Genomic DNA, 27247 nt, shown 5'->3' with positions numbered 1-27247 from the left:
AAGATTTGTTTATCTTAGGTATGCAAAATAAGTTTAACATAAGAAAAATCAATATAATTCAGTATATTAATAGGTTAAATAAGGAAAACTAATACATGCAAACTTCAAGAAATGTAAAAAAAAATCTAATAAAGTTCAATACCCATTCATGATAAATACTCTCAGCGGCCAGGAATAGGAAAAATTTCCCCAGCCTGATAAAGGGCATCTTAAAAAACACAGCTAACACTCTATTTAATAGTAAAATATTGAAGGTTTCCCCCCTAAAATCAGGAGCAAGGCAAGGATATTTCCTCTCACACTTCAGTTGAACATTGTAATAGAAGCACATAACTAGTGCTTTAAAGCAAGAAAAATAAATAAAAGGCATACAGATTACAAAGAATTAAAGCTCTCTTCATTTGCAAATGGCATAATTGTGTTGGTATAAAATTCTAAGGAATCTACAAAAACAGCTACAGGACAACTGACAAGCAAATTACCAAGACTGTGGGATACAAGATCATTATATAAAAATAAACTACCAAAAACATTTCTAAAAACTAGAAATAAATCTAAAGAAAGACGTGTAATACTACACTGAAAGTTCTAAAATATTTCTGAGAAATTAAAGATGACTCAAGTTATGGAGAGATCTAACATATTCATGGATTAGAAGACTCAGTATTGTTAAATATTACTAAATGTCCATTCTGCTAAAATGGATATATATTCAATACAGTCACAATTAAAATTCAAGCAGTATTTTTTAATAGAAACGTATAAGCTGATTCTAAATGTCTACGTACATGTAAGCAATCTAAAATAACCAAAATTAATTTGAAGAGAAAAATAAGATTAGAGAATTTAACTTTATGTGACTTTAAAACTGACTATAAACCTAGAGTAATCAAGAAAAATGTATTAGTAAAAGGATAAACAAATATATTCAACAGAATAGGGTCCAAAAATAGACCCATCTTGCCAAAACAATCCAATGGAGAGAGGAAAATCTTTTCAATAAATGAGGAACAACTGGATATCCATACTTAGAGAAAAACAAAAACATGACTTCCTATGTCACACGATACATAAAAACCAGAGGTCTAAAAGTAAAAGCAAACTATATATCTTCTAGAAGAAAACACAGGAGAATATTTTCATAACCTTCTTAGAGAAGACACAGAAAGCACAAATCATAAAACAAAAATTTGATAAATTATATTTCACCAAAACAAAAAACTTCTCATCAAAAAGCACCATTAAGGAAATGAGCTGGCAAGCCATAGGCTAGGAGAAAATACATACAATACATACACGAGCTCAAGAATATATTTAATTTTTAAAAACGAGCCTTCACAAAAGAAAATTATACAGATGGCTAAAATCACATTAAAAAAGAGCTTAACATCATTAGCCATCAGAGAAATACAAAATAAAACCACAATGAGATTTCACTATAAACACAGGAGGACTGTGCAGGGGTTCTCAATGAGATACGGAGGTTTGCAATTTTTAGAGCCAGGAGACATTTGTAGTTGTTACTGGCATCTAGAATGCTGCTAAACATCCTATAATGCACTGGACAGCCCCACATAACAGTTATCCTGCCCAAAATGTCAATGGTGGCAAAACTGAAAAACCTCTAATAGATTAATTGAAAGAGACTAATAGCATCAAATATTGGGGAAGATGTAGAGCAATTGGAACTCTCTGATATATTACTAGAGGGTATGCAAAATGGTTCATTCACTCTGTTTGACATTTGACAGATATTACCATATTAAGTGCAAATGGCTTCTTATCAAATTAAACGCCAAACGGCCTACAAGGCCCTGCATGATCTAAACCCAGTCTACTTCTCCAGCCTCATCTCTCAGTTAACTGAGGCACAAGGATGATACAGTATTAGGAAATTTTTCAAAAAAGTCTACTTGATGGGCTTCCCTGGTGGCGCAGTGGTTGAGAGTCCGCCTGCCGATGCAGGGGACACGGGTTTGTGCCCCGGTCCGGGAAGATCCCAAGTGCTGCGGAGCGGCTGGGCCCGTGAGCCATGGCCGCTGAGCCTGTGCGCCCGGACCCTGTTGCTCCGCAACGGGAGAGGCCACAACAGTGAGAGGCCCGCGTACCGCAAAAAAAAAAAAAAAAAAGTCTACTTGATTTTACTGACAGAAATCTTAAAAATCCTGAGACAAAAGAAACCTTAACATCATTTAGCTCAACTTATTACCTAAAGCAGAGATAAATAATACATTCTTGACAGTGAAACATCTACTGTCTCTCACAATAAACACTAAGTTATGGCAAAAATCTCATAGATCTATTTGATAAAAACTAGAGAAACAACTAATGTTATATAAATAATGGTCCTCTACTCTTTTTGTAAACTGAGTTAACTGGAGACCATTATAGTTAGTGATACTGGCTTAATAAACCCCACAATATAGGCTGAAAAAATTAATATGGTAGTTTAGAAAGATACTATCTATTTATAAATACCACAACTCATTTCACAAAAGAATGGAATCAGGTGAAAAAGTGTTTAACTGGCCTAAGTCAGTATTATTCAATAAAAATATACTGCAAACTATAAATGCAAGACATATGCAATGTTTAAAAAGCAGATGAAGTCAATTTTGATAATACATTTACTGTACATGCAAATATATGCACATATATTATGTACAAAATATGCAAAATAGCCAATATAACCAAAATATTATCACTTCAACGTTTAATCAACATAATATTTTTAGACTATTTTATATTCCTTTTCTGTACTAAGTCTTCAAAATCCAATGTGTGTTTTATACTTACAGCACACCTCATTTTGGACTAGCCAAGTTTCAAGTGCATAACAGCCACATGTAGCTAGTGTCTACTGGATGCTAATGTCGCTTATAACATGACACACTTCAAGGAATTTTACATGGATTATTTCATTTAATCCTCCCTGAGGAACATACAGGGGAAAGCAACTTGCCCAAGTTCTCAAGGTTAGTTAGGGGTAGAATCAGGATTTTAACTTAATCAGCATGACTCAGATCTGGTACAAACCACCATGCTATCTCACCTCAAATCAACTTTTTTCTTTTACAATATTACTGAAACTTTCAGTTAACCAAATTAATACTTTGATTCCTGCTTTGATATTACATATTCATTTTATGGACACCTAAATTTCCGGTCACATAAAAAACCTGATTTTCCCCCTATGATTTAGAAAATGAAAGAAAAGACTTACCATTAATATGAGTTTTTGATACTTTTGCTTCAGGTCTGACACACTTGCAGATGGGTCTGCCTCCAGAATGCTGTACCAATCCTTTTTTGGTATCTGCTCAAATGCCATCATCCCTCGAACAAGAAGTGGGCCTTCTCAGATCAACTGAATAGAAATATTAATGACAATTCATTACGGTTTGAGTGTATCTAAGAATTAACTAGGTACAGCTTCCCTAAGTTCTGTAATATTTAATTAAGTCACGATTATAATGCAAACCTTAAGTATATATTTTCATTCAAGACGCCCCAAGAATTTCATATATGAGTATACAGACAAGTGTGAAAAACCTGATAGCTTCATGATATACGCTTACATCTTAAATTAATAAGTATACAACAGCATTAAAAAAAAATAGAAATCGATGATGAACCCGAATGGTGGATGACCCTCTAAGCAAGGTTATTTCTGCTAGTCTCTTGATAAAAGCGACACACAGTAAGTACTCACTAAACACACTAGAGTTTAACAAATGTTTACAAAAAGAATAAATATTCTTAAAAAGCAAAACGAAGAATTAAAATGAATTTCGGAGCATTCCCTCTTAATGTCTCCAGTTCACTTCTTTTCTTCCAGATTACCTTAAAAGAATAACATGCGAAACTGGCAGTCAGCACCGGCAGGTAGAGAGCAACAGTCCCTCGGTTATCGGAGAGGCGCTCAGACCTCGCAAAGAGCTCCTGAACCTGTTCACTGGAGGATACGGCAGCCCTCCAGCAACCGAAAAGACCCCTCTAGGAGCCCCAGAACCAGGAAACCTCTTCCCACAGCCATGAACTTAACGAGACATCCGGGGCTTCCTCAAAATTGGGACTCGGAAATCCTCTGCATTCACAGTCGGCTCTGTAGCCCAGCCACAGGCCGGTACTCTCTCCTGGCTTCACTAGATACCAAACTTACCAAACTTAGTAGAGCCACAGGCGCTCACTCCTCTCCGGCCGCCTTCCAAACCTCGGAATCCGTTTCTACTTCCGCCGGAAGTCATTGCCCTGACGCGATCACGTTTCTAGCCGAGCCGCAGTGGCTGAGGCACCGATCGGAAGCGCCGTTCCGCCCCCCTGGACGCGGTCGCTATGGTAACCCAGTCGCCGCTTCCACGGAGTTTACCAACCGTAAGTGCCCGAGCTTTGGAAAAAGGCGTTCTTCGCCTCGTTCTAACTCGCTCTTATCCTGGCTCCCCGAATGTCGCTTCTCTTCTCTTCCTCAGCGAGCACCCCCATCCCCCGGGCTTCCTCCGCCTTCCCCAAAGCTTCCTCCGCTTACTCTACCCAACGCCGAACGTAGTACTATGGCGGGGGATGGGGGGGTGAAGTGGGGGTACTGTTGGGATTGGCGGGATGAAAAGGATGAGGAGAACTGATTCCTCCCGTCTCCCAAGACTTCCTTTGGAATGTTCTCATTTCAAAATTAAGAGAACTAAAACGTATGCTGAGTAAAGTTTTTCAGTTTTAATATTTTTTTCTGGAAGAGATGTTCAACTTAGTTATTTCTTTTAGATTTTAGCAACCAACTTGAAAAATGAAAACTTTTCAAAATCCTTTCACTCTCTTAGCAAGTCGTCCTGTTCCCAGGGTAGCCATGCTATCTTTCAAGCTCACAGAAAAAGCAGAATAAAACGCTCGCTTTGAGACTGTTGCTGGGCACTCCAAATGGGCACTTAGTTTTTTTGTTAGCTTTTTCCTTCTTCCCTCTCCCTTTCATTTGTTCTGTGTTCCCTTGTATTCTCAAACCTCTGTGCTGCTTACCTTATATTGACTATTCTTTCTTGCACTGTACCTGGAGGTGAAAATTCATCTTAGTTCTCCGCAGCATGATATAAATCTCACTTGGAGATGTTAAGGTAGTTTTTTTGTTGTTACTGCTTAGATTTGCTTTCCTTCTTCTTTTTTTATCTTTCTTCTACCAAACCTCCGTTTGAGAAGCCGTCAAGACAAACCCTAAGCACATTGAAGAAGATATTTTGATATGGTCAATTATTTAATGATGGTATGAACAATAAAGAATAACTGGATGATACAGGAAAGTTTAAAAATCTAAAGAGAAAGGTATAGTTTAGGTTCTTCATAGGATTTTGTCATGTTTAAGGGCAGACACAACGAGCATTATACTAAGTCAGAGGATCTGGTTTTCAGTCCTGGTTCTAACATACCTTCTGTGTGGCCCTAAGGATACCTAAAACGACAGATTTAAGTGTTCTTCTGAAAACCTTCCTATACAGTACTATCAGAATGGCACCCACTTGAATTTTTTTTTTTCCGGTACGCGAGCCTCCCGCAGCTGCGGCCTCTCCCGCCGCGGAGCACAGGCTCCGGACGCACAGGCCCAGCGGCCATGGCCCACGGGCCCAGCCGCCTCGCGGCATGCGGGACCATCCCGGACTGGGGCACGGACCCGCGTCTCCCACATCGGCAGGCGGGCCCCCAACCACTGCGCCACCAGGGAAGCCCCCACTTGAATTTTTATAGCCCTCAAACTTCCCTTTTCCACTGCATAGTCCTTCTTTGTATAGATAGTTATGCTCAGGCCCTTCAGTTTTTATAGAAAGAGCACTTTATTTTGATTTATGAATCCATTAGTGTATTGTGTTCTCTCTTTTATTCCTTTTTTTGAACAAACTTCTGAAAACTCTAATCACAGTACCTCAATTTTTCCAATTTACATTTATATATATATATTTATTTGAATATAGAGATACACATTTTTGTCCCCACCAAATTCCAAATGTTCTTTCATTTCATATCAACATACTTTAGTTTGCATCCCTAAAGCATACTTTAGTTTGCAACTTTTTCTTTCATCTCCATAAAGTCATTATTCCACCAAAATTATCAATAATTCACTGATGTTATCCAAATCTACTGCTTATTTATATTTCCTTAGTTGTCTCAGAAATGTCTTTTTATTTGCTCGCGTCATGATCCAAAATCTACACATTGCAATTGGTTGTTCTGTCTCTTAAATATCTTTTAAGCTATAGCAGCCCCAATTCTTCACTACTACCTTGTTTTTTATTTCTTTTTCTGCCATTGGCTTATTGAAAAAACAGATCAGTTGTCCTACCATCTGAATTTATACCAGAATAAACTTGTCTGTTTATTTATACCAGAATAAACTTCTTTAAATACTTTAAACACTTTTTACATAAATCCTTGCTCATTAGTCTTCCTTCATTTTTTCATTTTTTAGAGCACTACTGTCCAAAGGAAATGCAGTGTAAGCCACAAATGCAAACCACACATGTGATTTTCTTTTATGACATCATCATTGGGGTATAATTGCTTTACAATGTTGTTAGTTTCTGCTGTATAACAAAGTGAATCAGGCATATGTATACATATATCCCCATATCCCTCCCCTCCCTCTTGCCTCTCCCTCCCACCCTCCCTATCCCACCCCTCTAGGTGGTCACAAACCACTGAGCTGATCTCCCTGTTCTATGTGGCTGCTTCCCACTAGCTATCTATTTTACATTGGGTAGTGTATATATGTCAATGCTACTCTCTCACTTCGTCCCAGCTTACCCTTCCCCCTCCTCGTTTCCTCAAGTCCATTCTCTATGTCTGCATCTTTATTCCTGTCCTGCCCCTAGGTTCATCAGAACCATTTTTTTTTTTAGATTCCATATATATGTGTTAGCATACGGTGTTTGTTTTTCTCTTTCTGACTTACTTCACTCTGTATGACAGTCTCTAGGTCCATCCACCTCACTACAAATAACTCAATTTTGTTTCTTTTTATGGCTGAGTAATATTCCATTGTATATATGTGCCACATCTTCTTTATCCATTCATCTGTCGATGGACACTTAGGTTGCTTCCATGTACTGGCTATTGTAAATAGTGCTGCAATGAACATTGCGGTACATGTCTCTTTTTGAAATATGGTCTTCTCAGGGTATATGCCCAGTAGTGGGATTGCTGGGTGTATGGTAATTCTATTTTCAGGTTTTTAAGGAACCTCCATACTGTTCTCCATAATGGCTCTATCAATTTACATTCCCACCAACAGAGCAAGAGGGTTCCCGTTTCTCCACACCCTCTCCAGCATTTATTGTTTGTAGACTTTTTGATGATGGCCATTCTGAGTGGTGTGAAGTGGTACCTCATTGTAGTTTTGATTTGCATTTCTCTAATGATTAGTGATGTTGAGTGTCCTTTCATGTGTTTGTTGGCAATCTGTATATCTTCTTTGGAGAAATGTCTATTTAGGTCTTCTGCCCATTTTTGGATTGGGTTTTTTGTTTTTTTGATATTGAGCTCATGAGCTGCTTGTATATTTTGGAGATTAATGCTTTGTCAGTTGCTTCGTTTGCAAATATTTTCTCCCATTCTGAGGGTTGTCTTTTCGTCTTATTTATGGTTTCCTTTGCTGTGCAAAAGCTTTAAGTTTCATTAGGTCCCATTTGTTTATTTATTTTTTTATTTCCATTTCTCTAGGAGGTGGGTCAGAAAGGATCCTGATCTGACTTATGTCATAGTGTTCTACCTGTGTTTTCCTCTAAGAGTTTTATAGTGTCTGGCCTTACATTTAATGCATTTCACACATGTGAGTTTAAATTTCTCAGTAGCTACATTAGGAAAATAAAAAGAAACAAGTGAAATGGATTTTAATGATTTATTTATTTAACCCAGTATATCCAGAGTATGATCATTTCAAAATGTAATCAGTATAAAAATTATTAATGAAAAAAAATTATTAATGAAATATTTTACATTCTTTTTTCATACTGAAGTCTTCAAAAGCCGGTGTGTATTTTACCTGTACAGCTCACCTCAATTTGGACTAGCTACCTTTCAAGTGCTAATAGCCACATCTAACTAGTGACTGTCAAACAGGGCAGGTCTAGAGGATAAAGTCCTACCTCCTTAACCCAATATTCCTCCCCAATATGATCCTACTTTTCCAGTCTCATCACCTATTACCTCTGTACATGAAACAATTAAACAATTTGGATATTTTCTTGGTACTTCATAATTTTGTTCAGATGGTTTGATGGTTCCTCTTGCTTATAACATCATAGCTCTTTTCTTCCTCCTATCAGTTTTATTCCTCCTTTAAGACCTATCTGTTCCATCAAGTCTTTTATGGTGGCCCAGTCCTTAGAAATTACTTCCTCCTCTCAACTTTCATAGCAGTCCTGGGTGTACTCCACATTTGTACTCATCCTAAACCACAGTGTATTGTTACACACTTTCAGATGTATTTCTAATTTCCAAATCAGATTGTAAACTCTCTGAGGGCAGGAACATCTCTCAGAGAAACTAAGCACCTGCTTTGCTGCCACATTCTCTGGAATTCTAATGATGTGTGTCTACAGTAGTTTTGTTTCTCACTATTTTAAGAAGGTAATTTATTCATTTTATGTAAAGCAAATATAACATAAATATAAACTGTGTTAGCATAATGGTTATGAGCATGAACTCTGGGGTCAGACTGCATAGGTTTGAATCCAGATTCTGCCTTGTACTGGTTAAATGAACACTTTAAGTTAATTAATCTCTGTGCCTTAGTTTCTTCCTCTATAAAATAGAGATAATAATAGTATCTCCTTCATAGGTTTGTTGTGAGGATTAAATGAGTTAATAGTGTCTGAAAGTAAGTACTCAGTAAAGATTAGGTATTGTTACTATTAATAATGAAATATTTGTTGCTCAGTTTTGATATATTAGAACATTAAGAATTCATAACAGTATTTTAGGAGTTTCCAAACAGAGCAAATGAAAGCCACAAACTATTGAATTGGAAAAATGAAACCAAACCCAAATGTTTGTTGAACTGTAGTTTGCCAGATGCATTAGAAGCATGGGCAGAAACCTCTTAATTCCTGTGTCATCAGCGTCTAACGTAAGCCAAGAAGGCATACATTAACTATTTGATTTCAAGATGATTCATCAAGTACTATATCTAGAGCTAGATATAGATGTAGATATAAATATAGTTATATAGATATAGCAGAGGTTTGAGACCATTTGTTGTAGTGATAGCAATCACATTCTTATTCAATTTATCACTTTAGTACTTGCCTACACATAAACTTACTAATGTCCACCGTACATTAACAAATTCTTACCTTGAGATCATATTAGTAAATTGTGCTTCTTATTGATGGATATTTGCCATATATGCAGCATACTTCTGTTAATTATTTCTTAGCCTAGGATTATACTGATATTTACTTAGCTCTCTCTACTGGTTTCATTACCAACTCTTCTTTAATTTCCTTGATCTTATTATCTCTGAATTTTTAGGATTTTTATATCAGTGAACTAAGCTATATTTATTTTTATTTATTTATTTACTTATTTTTTTCCGGTACGCGGGCCTCTCACCGCTGTGGCCTCTCCCGTTGCGGAGCACAGGCTCCGGATGCACAGGCCCAGTGGCCATGGCTCACGGGCCCAGCCGCTCCGTGGCATGTGGGATTCTCCTGGACCGGGGCACAAACCCGCATCCCCTGCATCGGCAGGCGGACTCTCAACCACTGCGCCACCAGGGAAGCCCTAAGCTATATTTATTTTTAAGTACCACAGAATATTATGGTTATACACTGAAATTAGATGATTGCCCCTAGAGCAACTTAAGAGTCTATTGGCTAGCGATGAGATTAAAAAAAAACCACAAAAACAAAACCACAATGACATAGTACATATATAGCCTTCATTCACTTATTCATTCACTCAACAAATATTTGTTGTCTACTAGGTGTCCCACGCTGTTACAAGAAACACAAGACAGAGTTGGCTGTAGCCCTCTCAAAATCTTAAAGTTTATCTGGGTAGACAGACAAGCAACTGAAATAACTGTGCCAAGTGCTTTGCCAGAGGAAATACAGGTTATTTAATTGCCGCAGTTAATAACTTGCAGTTATGTGAATAGAATTAGGCAGATTACTTGACTGATTGAAATCTTTGAATCAAAATGAGGCTAATCCAGGAAGATACATGGAAGTGCTAAGTTTTAAATAATGCTGTGGCAGAGAGGAGAGATGAATGAGTAGAATTAGAGAAATTTCCTTTTTTTTCTTTTTTCTTTTTTTTTTGGCCAATTATCTTAAAGGTCTAGACAGTATTGAGAATCAGCTGTAATGAACAGTCCTATCTCATCTTTCGGAAGTGGTTTTTCATTTTTGCATTTTTTCCTTTCTCTGATTGTCTTCACTTGATCTATTCTCTCTTTTGTCTTTCAGCAGTAATCATCAGTGAACATTCATTGAGTTTAAGCAAGGCAGTGCACTAAGCAGAGGAGACAAAGAGGTAAATCCTTTTCCCTGTCGCCACACCTGTTGCTGTGTTTTTCTTGTGTGCTTAACTTCAGTTGTGTCAGTGTTCTTTCAAGCTGGTTTTGGACTTCTTAAAAGTCTTTATCTTATCTGAAATTTTTGTGTCTGTCTTCCTAGCTTCTTCACATCTGATGTTTTAATCGTTCTATGACCCTATTAAAGACACTGAATATAATCCATCTTCTGTTTCTCTTTAGTAATCATAATAAATACCAACTTATTATTTCCCCATCCACTTCTTTACCCCTTTCTCATTGTCTGATGACCACTCTGAAACCTTGTAATGATCTCTTCAAACCATGCAGTGATATGCATTTATATGCTCTATTTTTTAAAGCATCCCCTCTTCTACATTTTAGTTTTTTAAACCTGAACTTTTTTAAGTTAATTTTGTCTGTAATTGACTCACAGAAGAAAGGTTAATTTGAATGATCAAGGGGTGTTAATTTGTGGGTTAAAATGTGTTAAACAGTTGATATGAAGTCTGTTTAAGTCAATTAGAGAGTGTAATGAAGCTGTTTCCAGAGTGTTAAGGAACCTTTTGAAGTCAACTTGGAATTCACTCCTGTGTATCAACCAAGGCATCTGGCTAAACATGCCATTGCACTTAGGTTTTTAAATTTGTTTATATTACAATAGATACAAATAGGTCTACATACTTAAAAAAAGTTTGACTTTATTAAGATTCTTACATTTTGCTATAGGAAATAAATTCATGATTTAATTCATTAGCAAAGTGAAAAACATAATTAGTAACACTGTTATCTTTGTTACTCTCATATTTTTTTCTAAAATAAAATGCAACTGAACTCTGTAACCAACAAAACATTTCTGCGTTTTTGTTCGTTTTTAAAACTAGATTAGTGTCATTATTGTTGAATTATTTTTAAAACTAAGTACCTCATATAGAAAGGGACCATAAAAAGACATGTAAAATTTGGTATACTCATTTAAAGAAATGATTTGTTTTCCCCTCCAAAATTATTTGAAGTAATATGAAACATTTTAGTGTTGGTAATATCTTTAAAATTTTCAAAATATTTAATGTTATTATGCAGAGTTTAATGTTATTATGCTCAGTTTCAATAGTCGAATATAATTTTTGTGTAATGATAGGTATATTTAAGATGAGTGAAGCAACTTCAACAGTTCAGATCCACAGAGATATGAGGGTAGAAATCAAATTTTAGAATACATTCTTCCCTTAGCATCAGGGTTACTATGGTACTATTTTTTATCACTTGTGTCAGTTTACTAGTAAGAAATATATTCAGCATTTCAGCTTCTTCTTGCAACCATTCAGTTTAATTATTTAGAGAGTGAAGAAAAACAACTCTTACATGCTAAAGGGATTTCTGCAATGACAGATTAGATGCCAAAATAATGCAACCACACAACTTAAAAAATATACTGAAGAATAGATGTTTTCTGATGAATTTCCACAAAAATATCGTATTTTAAAAATATTTTAAGCAACTCATAATATTACTTTTTAATCTACTGTAGAAGCACTATGAGTATAGTGTTTTGTAGCTCATTAGCTATTTCTTTAATGAGTTTTTTTGTGTGATAGTTAAAGTAACAGACAAATGACAGATTGTTTGCCTTTAATGATTTCCCTGTTTCAAGCCCATTACAAAGCAATTAGAAATCTGACAGCATTTTCACTCTGCATTACTGATCATCTAAAGTGATGAGGAATGAGAGGTGATGAATATTAATTGTATATTTTCATATGATTATCATAAATTATTACCTTGTCTGATGTGCTGCAGGTGAAGTGGGAGCATAAGAGAAAGACAGTCAGATACATTAATTTGAAAGACTATATGACTTTTCTTAATCTTTGTAGTGTAAATTCTGATCTGCAGTGTTAGTCTCTATGAATATGAAATTAATTCTTTTTAACTTCTAGCTATATTTGGGGTAACTTAAATAACTTTTCTTATTCCAGTGCAAGAAAAGGAAAAATTATTTCATAGTACAATGTACATATATGTATTTAAGTTCAGAATTTTAAGAATCTAATTTAGAAAATGAGATAGTGAATTTTGTTGATATACCTATATACAATATTCAGATATATCATTACAGAGGAGAAAGATATACTTAGAAATAGATCTTATGCTAGTCTTATGTTAAAGTCAGGTAATCCTACAAAAGAGGAAACAAGAAAGTGTAACCAGATGTAAAAGGTTTTTCTGGGTCCTCTGTAACAGTTCTTTTACTCTTAGTCCACTGTATATCCTGTTTCCCCCGTTTCTTGCTTCAGGTAGATGAGCCTAAGCCTGTCACTAGGACTCAAGTGCTGTTGTTACTTGGTTCTCAGCCCTGAAAAAGTAGCAAAGGTTGGTCCAGAAACTAGATAATAGTCTTTGGTACAGGAAGAATTGGCAAGCTTAAAGCATTTGAGATGATTAGAAATGTATTTGGATCAATTTTACCAAAGTAAATTAATTTATATTTTGATATCTCTCTAATTATAGGTATTAGTTGATAATCAGTAAATACTGAATTGAGTTGAATTTCATTACAGTAATGAGGCCATGTCTTGCTTCCGTCTTGTCTTTTGGACCTTTTTGCTGTGGTTTGCTCTGTGGCATACCGTCCCTCAGAGGCATGCCATCCTGGATCCATCTTTATTTATGAAGGTCATAATGCATATGATAATATGATTATAAATCAATAAAAATGGACTTTTCACATGCTTCTTAGAAATCATTCTCCTTACTTTATATTCAACTCCTCAACTCCTTTTTGCTGATATTCTTTACCTTCTCTTAGTCCAGACTTTAAGTTGATCCCTTGTACAGCCCAATTCTCCTTTTCCACTTCTAACATACCACCAACCAACATACTTACTTGCCTTTTGGCTAAAGTCCCCACTTCTTCCTTTAGAGGAATTGGTTTAGAAATTTTACATATTTTTGCTGTGACAGAGAATAGCTACGCATACCTGAGTTTATAGTAAACTGGGCGGCAAACCATGACATTGTTAGCAAATCAACAGCTGAGGAAACAAACACTCCTAAATCGTAAATTGTAAATACCTGGTTACTTGCCCTCATTTCCTTTTGGGCTCCTCAGTACAAGTAATGTCCTCTTAAGCTTGGGAAGGTCTCCAATTGATTGTTTCCAGTGTATTTAGGCTTAGAAAGATAGTTAAGATCAAACAAACAATTCGGTGGCCAAATTTTTTTCTTTCTAAGGTATTTATATTATTACTTTAAATAGTAACAGAGGTTGGGAAAATAGGGATGTTAATTACATAATGAGAACAACACTTACCCTGGTCCAATAAGCAGCTCAGTTCAAGATAATGTTGGCTCTTGTCTGATTAGATTCTTGTCTAATACAGACCAAGTGTTTGACTTCCTTCCCAGCTGGGACCTCTTTCCTCCATAGGTGCGCTTCTAACCCCCCTGTGTACTTAGCCAGCTGGTCACATGACACAGAGACCTCTCTCCTTGAAAACTGGGCTCATTTCTCCACTCCATACACTTCTTTACACTGTCTCTCTTTTCTAACCAAACAGCAGCTATTCTTTACACTTTTCAAGTTTCAAGTGTTTTTACTTATATTTAAACACCACTCTGTTACTCATCATTTACTCTAGTCATAGAGGATCCTTTTAAGTCATTCACAAAGCATTCCCTCTTTCCCTCTCAAAATTCCTACCTAAAATGGGTTTATGTCTTCTACCAGTACAGTACCACTTAACTGAAGCAGCAAGTCATTTAAGATCCCTAGGGAAAAGAAAGGTCAACAAGTTGGAAAGAGAACTAAGGAAAAAATTTCTTATTAATTTCAGAGATGTCAGGGATCTGATATGATGGAGCTAAAACATAAATGAGTCTAAGATTCCTGACTAGTCATTAGTAAAGACATTGACTCAGTTCTGAAACAGGCCCTCAAGAGAGAGGAGATATGTCAACATCCATTGGCTTAGCGTTGAAGACGGTTTTCGAATTATTTTATTCCTAAACCATTTTCCCCTACACTAGATTGGAAAATAGAGTAAAAAAGCTCACAATACTTAACTAGATTACACTGTTCACTTCTGACTTTATAATATGATCTGTCATTCTATCAGAAAAAGATACTAAGTTCATCTGGCATATTTGGCTTTTCAGATACTGTGTTGGTTGTTTTCCAATATTTTATGCCATTCTAGGTGTTACTAATTGATTGTTTAATTTGTTACTGAATGTTTCCAGGTTAAACTAAGCTGTCTAATTACCAAAATCATTTCCCCTTGTTTTAAAGATGGGTATGATTTCCCTTTTCCAGTCTCCAGGGACATTTTCCCATCCCTTTAAGATGGTGAAAGCAAAAGGAAATAGTTAAAAGTATTGAGAGGGAAGAGGAATAAAAAGATGATATTCTTTCTTCCCTTTGCAGTAGTCACATCATCCATGTGACTTATTCTAATCTGATAGTCATAAATATTTGAGTAATATTTTAATTCATTCTTTGAACTTCTTAAAGTTTAAATTTACTGTCTCCCCAGGAAACAAATGTTTCTCTTTAATAAAAGTAAATTGGATCATGCATATGTGTCATAAGGAATTTACTCTTGCAGGTTAGTTCAGTCAATCCTTAACCATTATAGTGTATGGTTTCTTTATCAAGGAGTTAGCACAAGGTGAGCCCCAGAGTACACTGTTCTATCACCTCATATTTGGCACCCTGCCTAGAAGGTGATCTTTTAAAATTTTTAAGTTCTCCGGGAGAATGGTACATAATAGTTGTTATTGAAACAAATTGGAAGTACAAATTTATGTAATCAGATTTGAAGGATTTGTTTCCCACTAATAGTTGAGCAGCTTTCCTATTTTGGTTGGTTTAACAATACCTTTCAGTAGATTTCAAACTTCACATCATGGCTGATAGAACCACTTCTCTCTCCCCCTCTCTAGAAAATGTATCCTAATCCCTCTTAAACTTGAAGTATAAAATTCAGAACACTGTATCAGTATACTTCTGTGTCTTCTAGGGTACCTGTAAACCAGAGATTGTATTTTAATAAAGGGAAAGGAGAAAGAAAAGAACTCCTTAAACTCCAATTTAGCACACTGGCACAAAGATTTTCGGATCATTTATTCAAGTGGTTAGCTCAAGGGTTAGCATTAACTTTGGGGGCTTCTTTGTGATCAACAGGGCTTTCAGTTTTCCATGGTTAAGTGCTCCATTTAATGCATGTGAATAATAAACTTAAGCAAATTAAAAGGGAATTTCATGCTTGGGAGGTAAAGAAGTTTATGCAATTTTACCCTTACCTAAAGAACTGACCACTAAAGTAATATAGAAGGAAAAGAGTTTTTTTCCTGCCTTCATTTTGGAAATTTGATTTAAAAACCTTAAGATTTCCCATATAGCATTTAAAAACTTTTCTGAGCCTGCTCCATTGCTATGTGATAACCTTTTATTTCTAAAGAATTAGGTGTTTCTCTCTCTAAATGGGGAGCTAAAGCAAGAGTTGAATTTTTTTACCTATAAAATATGCATAGTTATGAAAAAAGTATATACATTTGAAAATTGCATGTATTTTTATGCTCTTATTTACTTGTTACTGTGGCAACCACCACACTGCCTAGTATTTATGTTGTCTATGATTCAGAGCACCTTTTCAAAAAAATAAATATGCCAGAACCATGTATTGGTTTACTTTGGTGTTTAGAAAAATGTTTGTTCTAATGAATATTTTTGAAGAAAAATAGCAATAAATAATGTAAACTTCAGCCAAACGTAAATAGTACCTTTTCCTGTAGTATGTTTTTAAAATCGAAGCAATTACATTTTTTCTTTTCCTTGTTATGAAAATCAGAATAAAGAATATAAATAATGAATTTTCATAACTTATGGGTTAATCTTGAAAGGTAGTCTCTTGATTTTTATTTTTATGACTTAGTATTTTGATTCATAACAAATTTCTGAAAATATAAAACATGAACACTTAGATAAAATGCTTAATGCTAGCTACGTAAATCAGAAAATATAAATAGTTGGCATTTCTGATCACAGATGGTTCTTTGAATGAAAGATTTGTATTTTGTATTTGAAATGAAAGGCATGGTTGCTATTATTTTTCTTACTTTAATTATTTAAATTGTTTTCTGACATGTGTGATACATAAATATAATTTCTTAGTGTTAAACATCAGAATGGAAATTATGAAGCATCAAATGAGACATGTTTCATGTCACGTATTACCTGTTAAGAAAAACTGCAATACAACATTTAAGTACAACAGAATAGTGAGCATATTGTCTCTGATACTTGTAAAGAGGATGTATCTGCAGTTTCACAGTTTATGTTGACAGTATCTTTGTGGGAAATGTAATTATCAAATGAATTATAACATGTCCTAGTATTAAGATTATTAATAGTAATTTTAATTGCCTTTTTCAAGATAATTGGATATGTTCTCATAAGTATATGGGAAAGGGGGCACTGAGCTAATTAGATATTTTGAACTCAGTTATCTTTAAAATCTCTAGAAGTTTAACATATAGCCTATATTTCAGAAATTTCTTCTTTTACTTGAATGGTTTTCTAAGTAGAATTCAACTAATTTGTAGTTCATACAATCTTACTGATTATCCCTTGATATTCCTCCTTGAGTACTGATATGATGAAAAATTTAAATAATGGTATGTATGTATTTATTTGAGGTATAGATGATTTACAATATTATATTAGTTTCAGGTATACAACATAGTAATTCAATATTTTTATAGATTATACTTCATTTAAAATTATTAGAAAATATTGGTTATGTTCCCTGTGCTATACAATATATCCTTGTAGCTTTTTATTTTATACATAGTAGTTTATCCCCTCTCCCTATCTTGCCCCATCCCCCTTCCCTCTCCCCATTGGTAACCACTAGTTTGTTCGCTATATCTGTTAGTCTCTTTCTGTTTTGTTATATTCATTCGTTTTGTTTTTTAGATTCTACATATAAGTGATAACATACAGCATTTGCCTTTCTCTGTCTGACTTATTTCACTAAGCATAACACCCTCCAGGTCCATAAAATCTTATTGATTATCCCCTGATATTCCTCCTTGAGTATTGATATGATGAAAACTTTAATTAATGGTAATTTTTAAATTAAATTTTCACTACCAGTTAGAAAATTATTCTTAAATTGGTAAGGCTAAGAAATAATATTTTATTCCAGTAATGAGTGCTGTTAGATGGGCTTTCTATATTTCTGTAGTTTTAGAAATTGGTACATGTCTAAAAAGCAAGTCACCTTGGAAATACACATCAGCAGGTTTAAAATTGTTCATACATTTTAATCTGGGAATTTAACTTCCACAACTTTTTTTTTTTTAACATCTTTATTGGAGTATAATTGTTTTACATTGTTGTGTTAGTTGCTGCTGTATAACAAAGTGAATCAGCTATACGTATACATATATCCACATGTCCCCTCCCTCTTGGGTCTCCCTCCCATCCTCCCTATCCCATCCCTCTAGGTGGTCACAAAGCACCGAGCTGATCTCCCTGTGCTATGCGGCTGCTTCCCACTAGCAAGTATTCAGTGGTACGGTCAAAGGTGTGAACAAAAACCACAACTTTATTTGAGATAGGAAGCATTTGGATCAACCAGCTAGGATATTAAAAAAGTAATTAAAAAAATCATGTTCTTGGGACTTCCATGGTGGTACAGTGGTTAAGAATCTGCCCGCCACAAAGTAAACCATAAACAAGAAGAAAAGACAACCCTCAGAATGGGAGAAAATATTTGCAAATAAAGCAACTGACAAAGGATTTATCTCCAAAATATACAAGCAGCTCAATATCAAAAAAATAAACAACCCAATCCAAAAATGGACAGAAGACCTAAATAGACGTTTCTCCAAAGAAGATATACAGATTACCATCAAACACATGAAAGGACACTCAACATCACTAATCATTAGAGAAATGCAAATCAAAACTAAAATGAGGTACCACTTCACACCAGTCAGAATGGCCATCATCAAAAAATCTACAAACAATAAATGCTGGAGAGGGTGTGGAGAAAAGGGAACCCTCTCGCACTGTTGGTGGGAATGGAAATTGATACAGCCACTATGGAGAACAGTATGGAGGTTCCTTAAAACACTACAAATAGAATTACCATATGACCCAGCAATCCCACTATTGGGCATATACCCTGAGAAAACCATAATTCAAAAAGAGTCATGTACCACAATGTTCATTGCAGCTCTATTTACAATAGCCAGGACATGGAGGCAACCTAAGTGTCCATCGACGGATGGATAAAGAAGATGTGGCACATATATACAATGGAATATTACTCAGCCATAAAAAGAAATGAAATTGAATTATTTGTAGTGAGGTGGATGGACCTAAAGTCTGTTATACAGAGTAAAGTAAGTCAGAAAGAGAAAAACACATACTGTATGCTAACACATATATATGGAATCTAAAAACAAAAATGGTTCTGAAGAACCTAAGGGCAGGACAGGAATAAAGAAGCAGATGTAGAGAATGGACTTGAGGACATGGGGAGGGGAAGGGTAAGCTGAGATGAAGTGAGAGAGTGGCATTGACATATCTTCACTACCAAATGTAAAATAGATAGCTAGTGGGAAGCAGACACATAGCACAGGGAGATCAACTTGGTGCTTTGTGACCACCTAAGGGGATGGGTTAGGGAGGGTGGGAGGGAGAGGCAAGAGGGAGGGGATATGGGGATATATGTATATGTATAGCTGATTCACTTTGTTACACAGCAGCAACTAACACAACAGTGTAAAGCAATTATATTCCATTAAAGATGTTAAAAAAAAAAAAGAATCCACCTGCCAGTGCAGGGTACAAGGGTTTGAGCCCTGGTCTGGGAAGATCCCACATGCTGCAGAGCCACTAAGCCTGTGTGCCACAACTACTGAGCCTGTGCACTAGAGTCCGCAAGCCACAACTACTGAGCCCGTGTGCCACAACTACGGAACACTGCTCGCCTACAGCCTGTGCTCCACAACAAGAGAAGCCACCACAATGAGAAGCCCGCACACCGTAACGAACAGTAGCCCCCACTCATTACAACTATAGGAAGCCCGCACGCAGCAACGAAGACCCAATGTGGCCAAAAATAAATAAATAAATATTTTTTAAAAATCATGTTCTCAACAAATATTTAATAGCATAGGAATATTCTCATTAGGTGAACACAGCTATATATAAATTGGATTTTAATATGGTCACACATTTGTTTAAAGTAAAGACTATATATCTCTGTAAATTTCATTGACCAAAGTCAGAAAACAAATATTCAAAAATTATAATGGTGGCTAACTCCAAGTGTAGGAGATTGTAAGAAATTTTATTTTTTATACATATCTTTCCAATCTTAATATGGGGATTTCTGTAATAACTGCAGTTATCATCATTCAAATTGTTTTTAATAAGAGAAGTTAATTAAAATTGGACACAGTCATTATAATGAAAATTCCGCTAGTGAAGGAACAATAAATATTGTCTTGTTCAATGTTGAATCCATTGTCTTTTTTTTAAGTCTGAAAATAGTTGGTGCTTAATAAATATTTAATGATTGAATGGATGTATGATGGGATCAGGAATTAGCAAAGTGGCTTTAGGAAAAACATTTGGAGGGCCACAAAGATGCCTTCTTTATGTTTTATTTATCATAACAATGGGTGATAATAATATGATAAGAATATACAAAAACTGCTCTGCTAACCGTAATTCTGGTAGCATAGAAGGCAAAACTAGATGGCTGGGTTTATCTTAGTATATTTAGTTTATAGAGTTGTACAATTACAGCTATTAGAACAGAACAAACAAGCAAAAACATTTATCATTGAGATTCCAACAGGGGGAAAAAAAACTTGTCTGAGAATTTCAAACTCCAGCCCTTAATCTCACCACGTTTTTTCAACTGAACTATTATTTTTATGAAGCAAGTTTTGATGACAACTATTGCATTATGAAATACAAGTGGAATACAACTATTACATTATGAAAGAATAGACTTCTATAGTAAGCTATATTTCTATTGTCACAAAATTAATTTAAAAAATAATAATTAGTAATATAGGTGATTAATATGTAATTTACATGTTTATAGGGCACCAGAAAGGTGCTTTTCAGGAAGAAATCAAGTGTCTTCCTTCATTGAATTGAATGGTCAGCCTTCTAGACAAGCTTTTTGGGAGATGGGGCTTTACAAAATGAGATATCTGAAAGGGCAGCCTTCCAGGTGTCTCCTAATAATGAGTGTAGCAGCAACTTACATGACCTCCTGAACCAAGGTCATTATCTACCTTGATAATATCTTATATACCTGAGGGTGCAACTGTGGGATATAATGGCTTCTACTGGGGTGTGGAGACATTGTTTCAGCATTGGAGGGAGGTTAATGGCAATTAAATCAGTGAGGCCAAATCTGATGTCAGGAAACATGATATGTCACTGCTGGAATGCTACAGTAGTCCTCAACAGACAGATACATTCTGACTTGGAGGGATATGGCCAAGAAGTCTGCCTCAGGATTTCCAAATATGCATTGCTTGGGACTGGTCTTTAGAAGTTACCTCTAACTCTTCTTCTATCAAATATGGACTAGCTCTCTGCTGGGAACTGCAGAACAATGACCTTCTGAAGACTTTTCTAAAAATTAGAACTTAATTTTTTTAGAGCAGCTTAAGATTACAGCAAAATTGAGGGGAAGGTACAGAGATTCCCCAAATAAGCCCTGCTCCCATACATACATAGCCTCCCCCATTATTAATATCCCCCAGCAGAGCGGTACATTTGTTACAATCGATAAACCTACATTGACATATCATAATCACCAAGAGTCCACAATTTACATTAGGGTTCATTCATGGTGTTCAATTCTATGTTTTGGACAAACGTATAATGACATGTATTCATTAATTATGGTATTATACAGAGTACTTTCCATAGAAATCTTATGTTCCATGTATTCATTTCTACCACCCCTCCCCCAACCTCTGGCAATTACTGATCTTTTTAAGTTCTCCACAGTTTAGCCTTTTCTAGAATGTCAATAGTAGGAGTCATACAGTACACAGACTTTTCAGATTGGCTTCTTTCACTTAGTAATAAGCATTTAAGGTCCCTCCATATCTTTTCATGGCATCATAGCTCATTTTATTTTTTTAGTGTTGAATAGTATTTCATTATCTGTATAGACCATACTTTGTTTATCTATTCACCTACTGAAGGACATCTTGGTTGCTTCCAACTTTTGGCAGTTATGAATAAAGCTGCTATAAACATCTGTGTGCCAGTTTTAATGTGGACATAAGTTTTCAGATTATTTAGATAAATATCAAGGAACATGATTTCTGAGTCATATGGTAAGAGTGTGTTTAGTTTTGTAAGAAACCACCAAACACTCTTCCGGTGTGGCTGTACCTATGAATGAGAGCCCCTGTTCCACATCCTCACCAGCATTTGGTGGTGGTAGTGTTCTGGATTGTGGCCATTCTAACAGGTGTGTAGTGGTATCTCAGTGTCATTTTAATTTGCATTTGCCTGCTGATATATGATGTGGAGCATCTTTTCACATGCTTATTTGCCATCTGTATGTCTTCTTTGGTCAGGTGTCTGTTAAAGTCTTTGGCTCATTTTAAAATCAGGTTGTTTGTTTTCTTATTGTTGACTTTTAAGAGTTCTTGGTAAATTTTGGATACTAGTCCTTTATCAGATATGTCTTTTGCAAATCTCTTCTCCCAGGCTGTGGCTTGTCTTATCATTCTCTTTTGTCTTTCACAGAGCAGAAGTTTTTAATTTTAATGAAATCTGGCCTTTTGGTCATTTCTTTCATGGATCATGCCTTTGGTGCTGTTATCTAAAAAGTCATTGCCATACTCAAGATCATCTATGTTTTCTCCTATGTTATCTTCTAAGAGTTTTATAGTTCTGTGTTTTACATTTAGTTTTGTGATCCATTTTGAGCTACTTTGTGTGAAGGGTATGAGGTCTGTGTCTAGATTCATTTTTTTTTTTTTTGCATATGTACGTGCAGTTGTTCCAGTACCATTAGTTGAAAAGACTGTCTTTCTGCCATTGTCCTCCTTTGTCAAAGTTCAGTTGACTATATTTATGTGGGTCTATTTCTGGGCTTTTGTAGTTTTTCTCATATAGATCTTGTACATATTTTGTTAGATTTATGTCTCAGTATTTCATTTTTTTGAGTTCTGTGCAAATGTTTCTAATTTCAAATTCTACTTGTTTGTAATTAACTTTTGTATATTAACCTTGTATCCTGCAACCTTGCTCTAATTGCACCTAAAGCCTTTTAAGATGATGGCAGTCCCACATTTCTTGTCTTTTCTTGTCTTCTTGTGGCTTTCTTCCACTGCTCCTTGTATCTCTAGCCTACTAGAAGGCACAATATAATGTGATTTGAATATTCAATTCAGCTGTACAAGATAAAAAAAAATGGGATGATGAAACATAAGAAATGTTGAGCATAGGTAGTAAGTAAGCTAATAGCTTATGACGTATAGGTGTAATTCATAGGCTGTGTTAAGTATAGATATGCGGGACTTCCCTCCCTGGTGGTCCTGTGGTTAAGATTCTGCGCTTCCACTGCAGGGGTGCATGTTTCGATCCCTGGTTGGGAACTAAGATCCTGCATGCTGTGCAGCCAATAAAAAAAAAAGATATGCGTAAGTAGTTTGAGAAACACAGGCAGAATTCCGAAGTTGTGTTAAATATACATAATAAGTAAGTTAGTAACCTATAAAACGTACCAAGATAAAGCGACTAAATGGCATATATGATAGAATAGACAAGTTTTATTTATTCGGTAGAAGGGCAGACTAAGTCATAATCTTGCCACTTCAGGGCTGATCGCTGTGTTGTCCCTAAACTGACCACCTGCTAATAACATCCAGTACGGTCCCGTTTTGGCCCAAAGAACTGTGCCCAAGAAATGCAAATAAAACCTATAGCTCTTCACCAAGTTAATTGGCAAGCTACAGCTTTGGCCAGGCACAACTGCCTCTGTGTCTCTCCCATTAATTCCTGGTACCTTCTGTCTGGGCCACTGGCTTACATCTCAACTCTGGTTCTTATAGCACACCGTCATGGGGAAGGCTGATATGGGCAGAAAGAGCAGGATTTGGATACCATGATCCTGCCACTCTCCCCCTATCTTAAGTATGTTAACTTAGTTTATTGCTTTCTTTCCCCTTGCTTATCACTGTGTGTTTTTAATTTTTTTAGTAAATTGTGTGAATGGAGCATTTTAATTTGGTCTGTGAGCCCTCTGGGTTAGCTTGCTTGGTAATGTGTTCAAGGTAATTTTCCACTTGGCAGTACTCTTCACTTTGAACTTCAGTAATCCTCCCTCACAGTCTGAGATTTTAAGCAAATGCTTAAAATCCCTATCTGGTTGAGGGACTGATAACAAGCTGTGAAAGGAGTGTTAAATTATGGTGATTCTATGATAATCTTAAGGACCTTGTCCACAATGAAGGAATTATGAGAACCTGTCTCTCACCTCTAGAATGGGCCCTTCCTAAGTAAACCCAGGAAAACTGAGCAAATCCCAGTTTATCTGGGAAGAAGCGTAGGAGGGTGTGTGTCAGCTCCTGTCCTACTTAAATTCTCTCCTTTTCAGAGCTGAGGTTGGAGGTACTTATTGGCTAGAATAGTGACCTTCAAATAGTTTTGCTTATATATTCCCATGCACAATTTTAAGTTGACATTTAAAATTTCTCATTATAAGCTTAAATAGTTGGAAAAGATATAATTTCTGGTATATTATGAATGCTGACATTTTGAAATAAAACCGTTACATCAGTCTTTTAAACATATCTAATAAAATGTAAATTCCATATGATTTTTAAGAAACATTTTCTTATGAACATTTTCAAACACAAAAGGAAAAATAATAAAACAACTCCCACATACTTTTTACCCAATACAAACAACCATCAACTTCTGCCATTCTTATTTATATTCTCTTTCACTTTTCTTCTTGGAGTATTTTAAAGCAAATCCAAATAATATTTTATTTAAAAATACTTTGGTTCATATCTCTAACAGATAATATTTATCATAACAATACCTTTTATCCATACCCAATAAAATAATTTCCTTGATACCAATAATACCCAGTTTGTGTTCAGATATCACCAGTTGCCTCAAAAATGTATGTCTTATTAAAGTTGGTTTGTTCAAATCAGGATCTAAACAAGGTTTATGCATTGCATTTGGTTGATATGATTCTTCAGTCTCTTTTCATTTGTAACATTTCTCCCTCCTCTTTATTTTGTGCCATGTCATTTAACATGTAACATGTTTCTCTCCCTTCCCGCATTTCTCACAAACTAGAAATTAGATCTAAAGATTTGATTTCATTCAGTGTTTATGACGAGAATGCTTTATAGATGGTCCTATGTTTATAATTCCTGTGGAGTCATATAAGGAGAAACAATTTCTGATTGTCTTAGTGACATATTAATATGTATCAGTGGTATAGGTGATATCAGTCAGATTCATCTAAGTTTCCCATCACTCTTTGATCTAATAATGACAGACATTACCTGGACAAACATTACCTGGATCCATTATTTCATTATGGTTTGCACTATGGTAATTTGCTAATTCTTTTATTCCATCTACATGTATTAGCTATGATTCTTCTATGAAGAAGAATTTTCTCTCATCATCTATATGGTTATCCTGAATTATAACCCATTTAGGAAAGCAGGAAAAGTACATTTATTATTTTTCAGAACAGTAAGTTGGTGCCCTAGCAAGTAACAAAGGTGAATTATGAAATAATGAAGTTATAAAATTTTATTTTAGTATTAGGTACTCGTGGATTTTTATATGTTTAATGTTTCAATCCTTTACTTTTTTTATGTTCAGAGTGCCCCATCTTTGGCCAGTGGAATCGTCTTCAAGTTGGTTCCTATGTCCTTTTGACATGCCCCACTTGTCTCTGATAACTTCCTGTTTTCAGGCATGACAAGATGTCACATGTTCATGGAACATTTTGGCCCCAGGCCTGAAAGCTATAGAGATTTTAAAACATTAAAAATATTAACAAGCTCTTCTTCCACAGTTGAAATTTTTACATCCTTCTTTCTTCTCCTTAAACTTATTTCCACTCCATTTCTTTTTTTTTTTTAAATTGAAGTATAGATGATTTACAATATTGTGTTAATTTCAGGTGTACAGCAAAGTGATTTGGTTATACATATACATGTATATGTCTATATTCTTTTTAAAATTCTTTTCCATTATAGTTTATTACAAGATATTGAATATAGTTCCCTGTGCTATACAGTAAATCCTTGATGTTTTATCTATCTACTCCATTTCTTATCTTTTATGCTTGAAAGTCTTTAATTGGCTAGTCTAAGATACAATAACAATAAATTTTTTAAATGTCCTATGACCATAAGGTTGTAAGTATTGGAAAATTTCCCTAGGATTTAATTTTTATTATAATTATTTTTAGTATACACTTATTCAAAGTAGCTTGGATATAGTGCCATTTTTGATATTCTTTAAATACAAAAAGTAAAAATTATTGGAAATACATATATTAATGATATAGGTTAGTGGGGAGCACTTATAATTTCTTTATTAAAGGAATAGTGGAGTTGTCTCTTGGTTTGAGGCCCTGGAACGGGCATAAAAGGAATGCCTTTCTTTTGGAAAAAGGCAGAATGGAGACTTTCCAAGGACAAATTATAGTTGGGACAGGCAGCCTCTTGGGCAGATGCCTTTTAGGAAAGCATATATCTGGAAGCCAAGGGTCTGGAAATTGATTTGCTTAAAACTATTCACACTTGCATGCCCCTTGCAAAGTCTCCATGTACTGTTGGTCATTCGTACTCAGTGCCCTGACTTTGAAGACCATCAAGCCTCTCCTCTTTAATAGCTGACACTTGGTATCTACTGTGTTGCAAGTACATCAACTTTATGAAGTGGCTACCATTCTTTTCTTTTTTTTTTAAGTTTTCCCAAGCAATTTATTGACATTTTTCTTGAGAATTTTCAAAGAAATAATAGAAAAATCAAGCAAAATATTTTTTCTTTACAAAATATTTTTCTGTACATGGTTAACAGTAAAATTATGAACCAGGAAACTTGTGTGACAGATCTTGCTTCTCTCCTTTCTACCTTCTTTTCCCACTTTCTACGTGCCTCTATTTATTCATTCTTTCCCCAAGTGGTTTCATGCAATCCTTTCCAGTTGAAGAAAGAAATAGAACTGATAAAACTCATTTGCACCAAGGTACTAGTGAATTAAAGTATTCAATATTCTTCTTCGAAAATTTGTACTGCAAAAGAAACAGGCACTAAGGAATATTGAAACTCCTGACAGCATAATTCTTTAAATATGCAAATAAATTTCTCCCACAGTTTGCTTTTACTATCTGAAGTGGCTACCATTCTTAACCCCATTTTACAAATGATGGAACCTGATGCACAAAGAGGTTATATGACTTGTCCAAAGTGTCACAGCCAGTGAATGGGCAGCAGGGTTTTAAACCCAGACACTCTGGCTCTAGTGTCCAGGCTCATAACCACTGTGAACTTGAATGCTTTTTTAAAAAACCAGGGGAAGAGCAGATCTAGTAGAAGAGAACTCGTATTCATGTCAAATTGTTAATGGATGGGAAGCAAAGAAAAATAGTGGTTTTTCAGTGTGTCAGTGAATAAACTCT

General features: G+C 35.4%; 2 protein-coding genes across 7 annotated transcripts in view; one reads left to right on the top strand and one right to left on the bottom strand.

Moving 5' to 3' along the window:
- The window catches only part of DNAJC24 (DnaJ heat shock protein family (Hsp40) member C24), a 59893-nt gene extending 55643 nt beyond the window's left edge, over window positions 1-4250 (bottom strand). For 3 of the 6 annotated variants that reach the window (XR_012333495.1, XM_033862665.2, XM_073808735.1), the window contains exons 1-2: window positions 4163-4250; window positions 3224-3367 (exon numbers count right to left, since the gene is read on the bottom strand). Coding sequence is in view for 4 of the 6 variants with exons in the window: in XM_033862665.2 (XP_033718556.1) it covers window positions 3224-3334 (111 nt within the window). In the remaining 2 variants the exon portion in view is untranslated. Of the gene's footprint in view, window positions 1-3223; window positions 3368-3843; window positions 4087-4162 lie in introns of those variants that run through there. The other 3 variants (XM_019948006.3, XM_033862666.2, XM_073808733.1) reach the window with 3 other exon arrangements.
- Window positions 4251-6702: 2452 nt separating this feature from the next.
- The window catches only part of DCDC1 (doublecortin domain containing 1), a 452054-nt gene continuing 431509 nt past the window's right edge, over window positions 6703-27247 (top strand). Inside the window, exon 1 of the mRNA XM_073809437.1 lies at window positions 6703-10515. The gene's annotated coding sequence lies outside the window, so the exon portion shown is untranslated. The remainder of the gene's footprint in view (window positions 10516-27247) is intronic.

This window comes from Tursiops truncatus, chromosome 8 (genome assembly GCF_011762595.2).
Source record: "Tursiops truncatus isolate mTurTru1 chromosome 8, mTurTru1.mat.Y, whole genome shotgun sequence".
Taxonomy (NCBI): Eukaryota; Metazoa; Chordata; class Mammalia; order Artiodactyla; family Delphinidae; genus Tursiops; species Tursiops truncatus.
The sequence above is the reverse complement of the archived record's forward strand: the minus strand, read 5'-3'. Positions and strand labels throughout refer to the sequence as shown.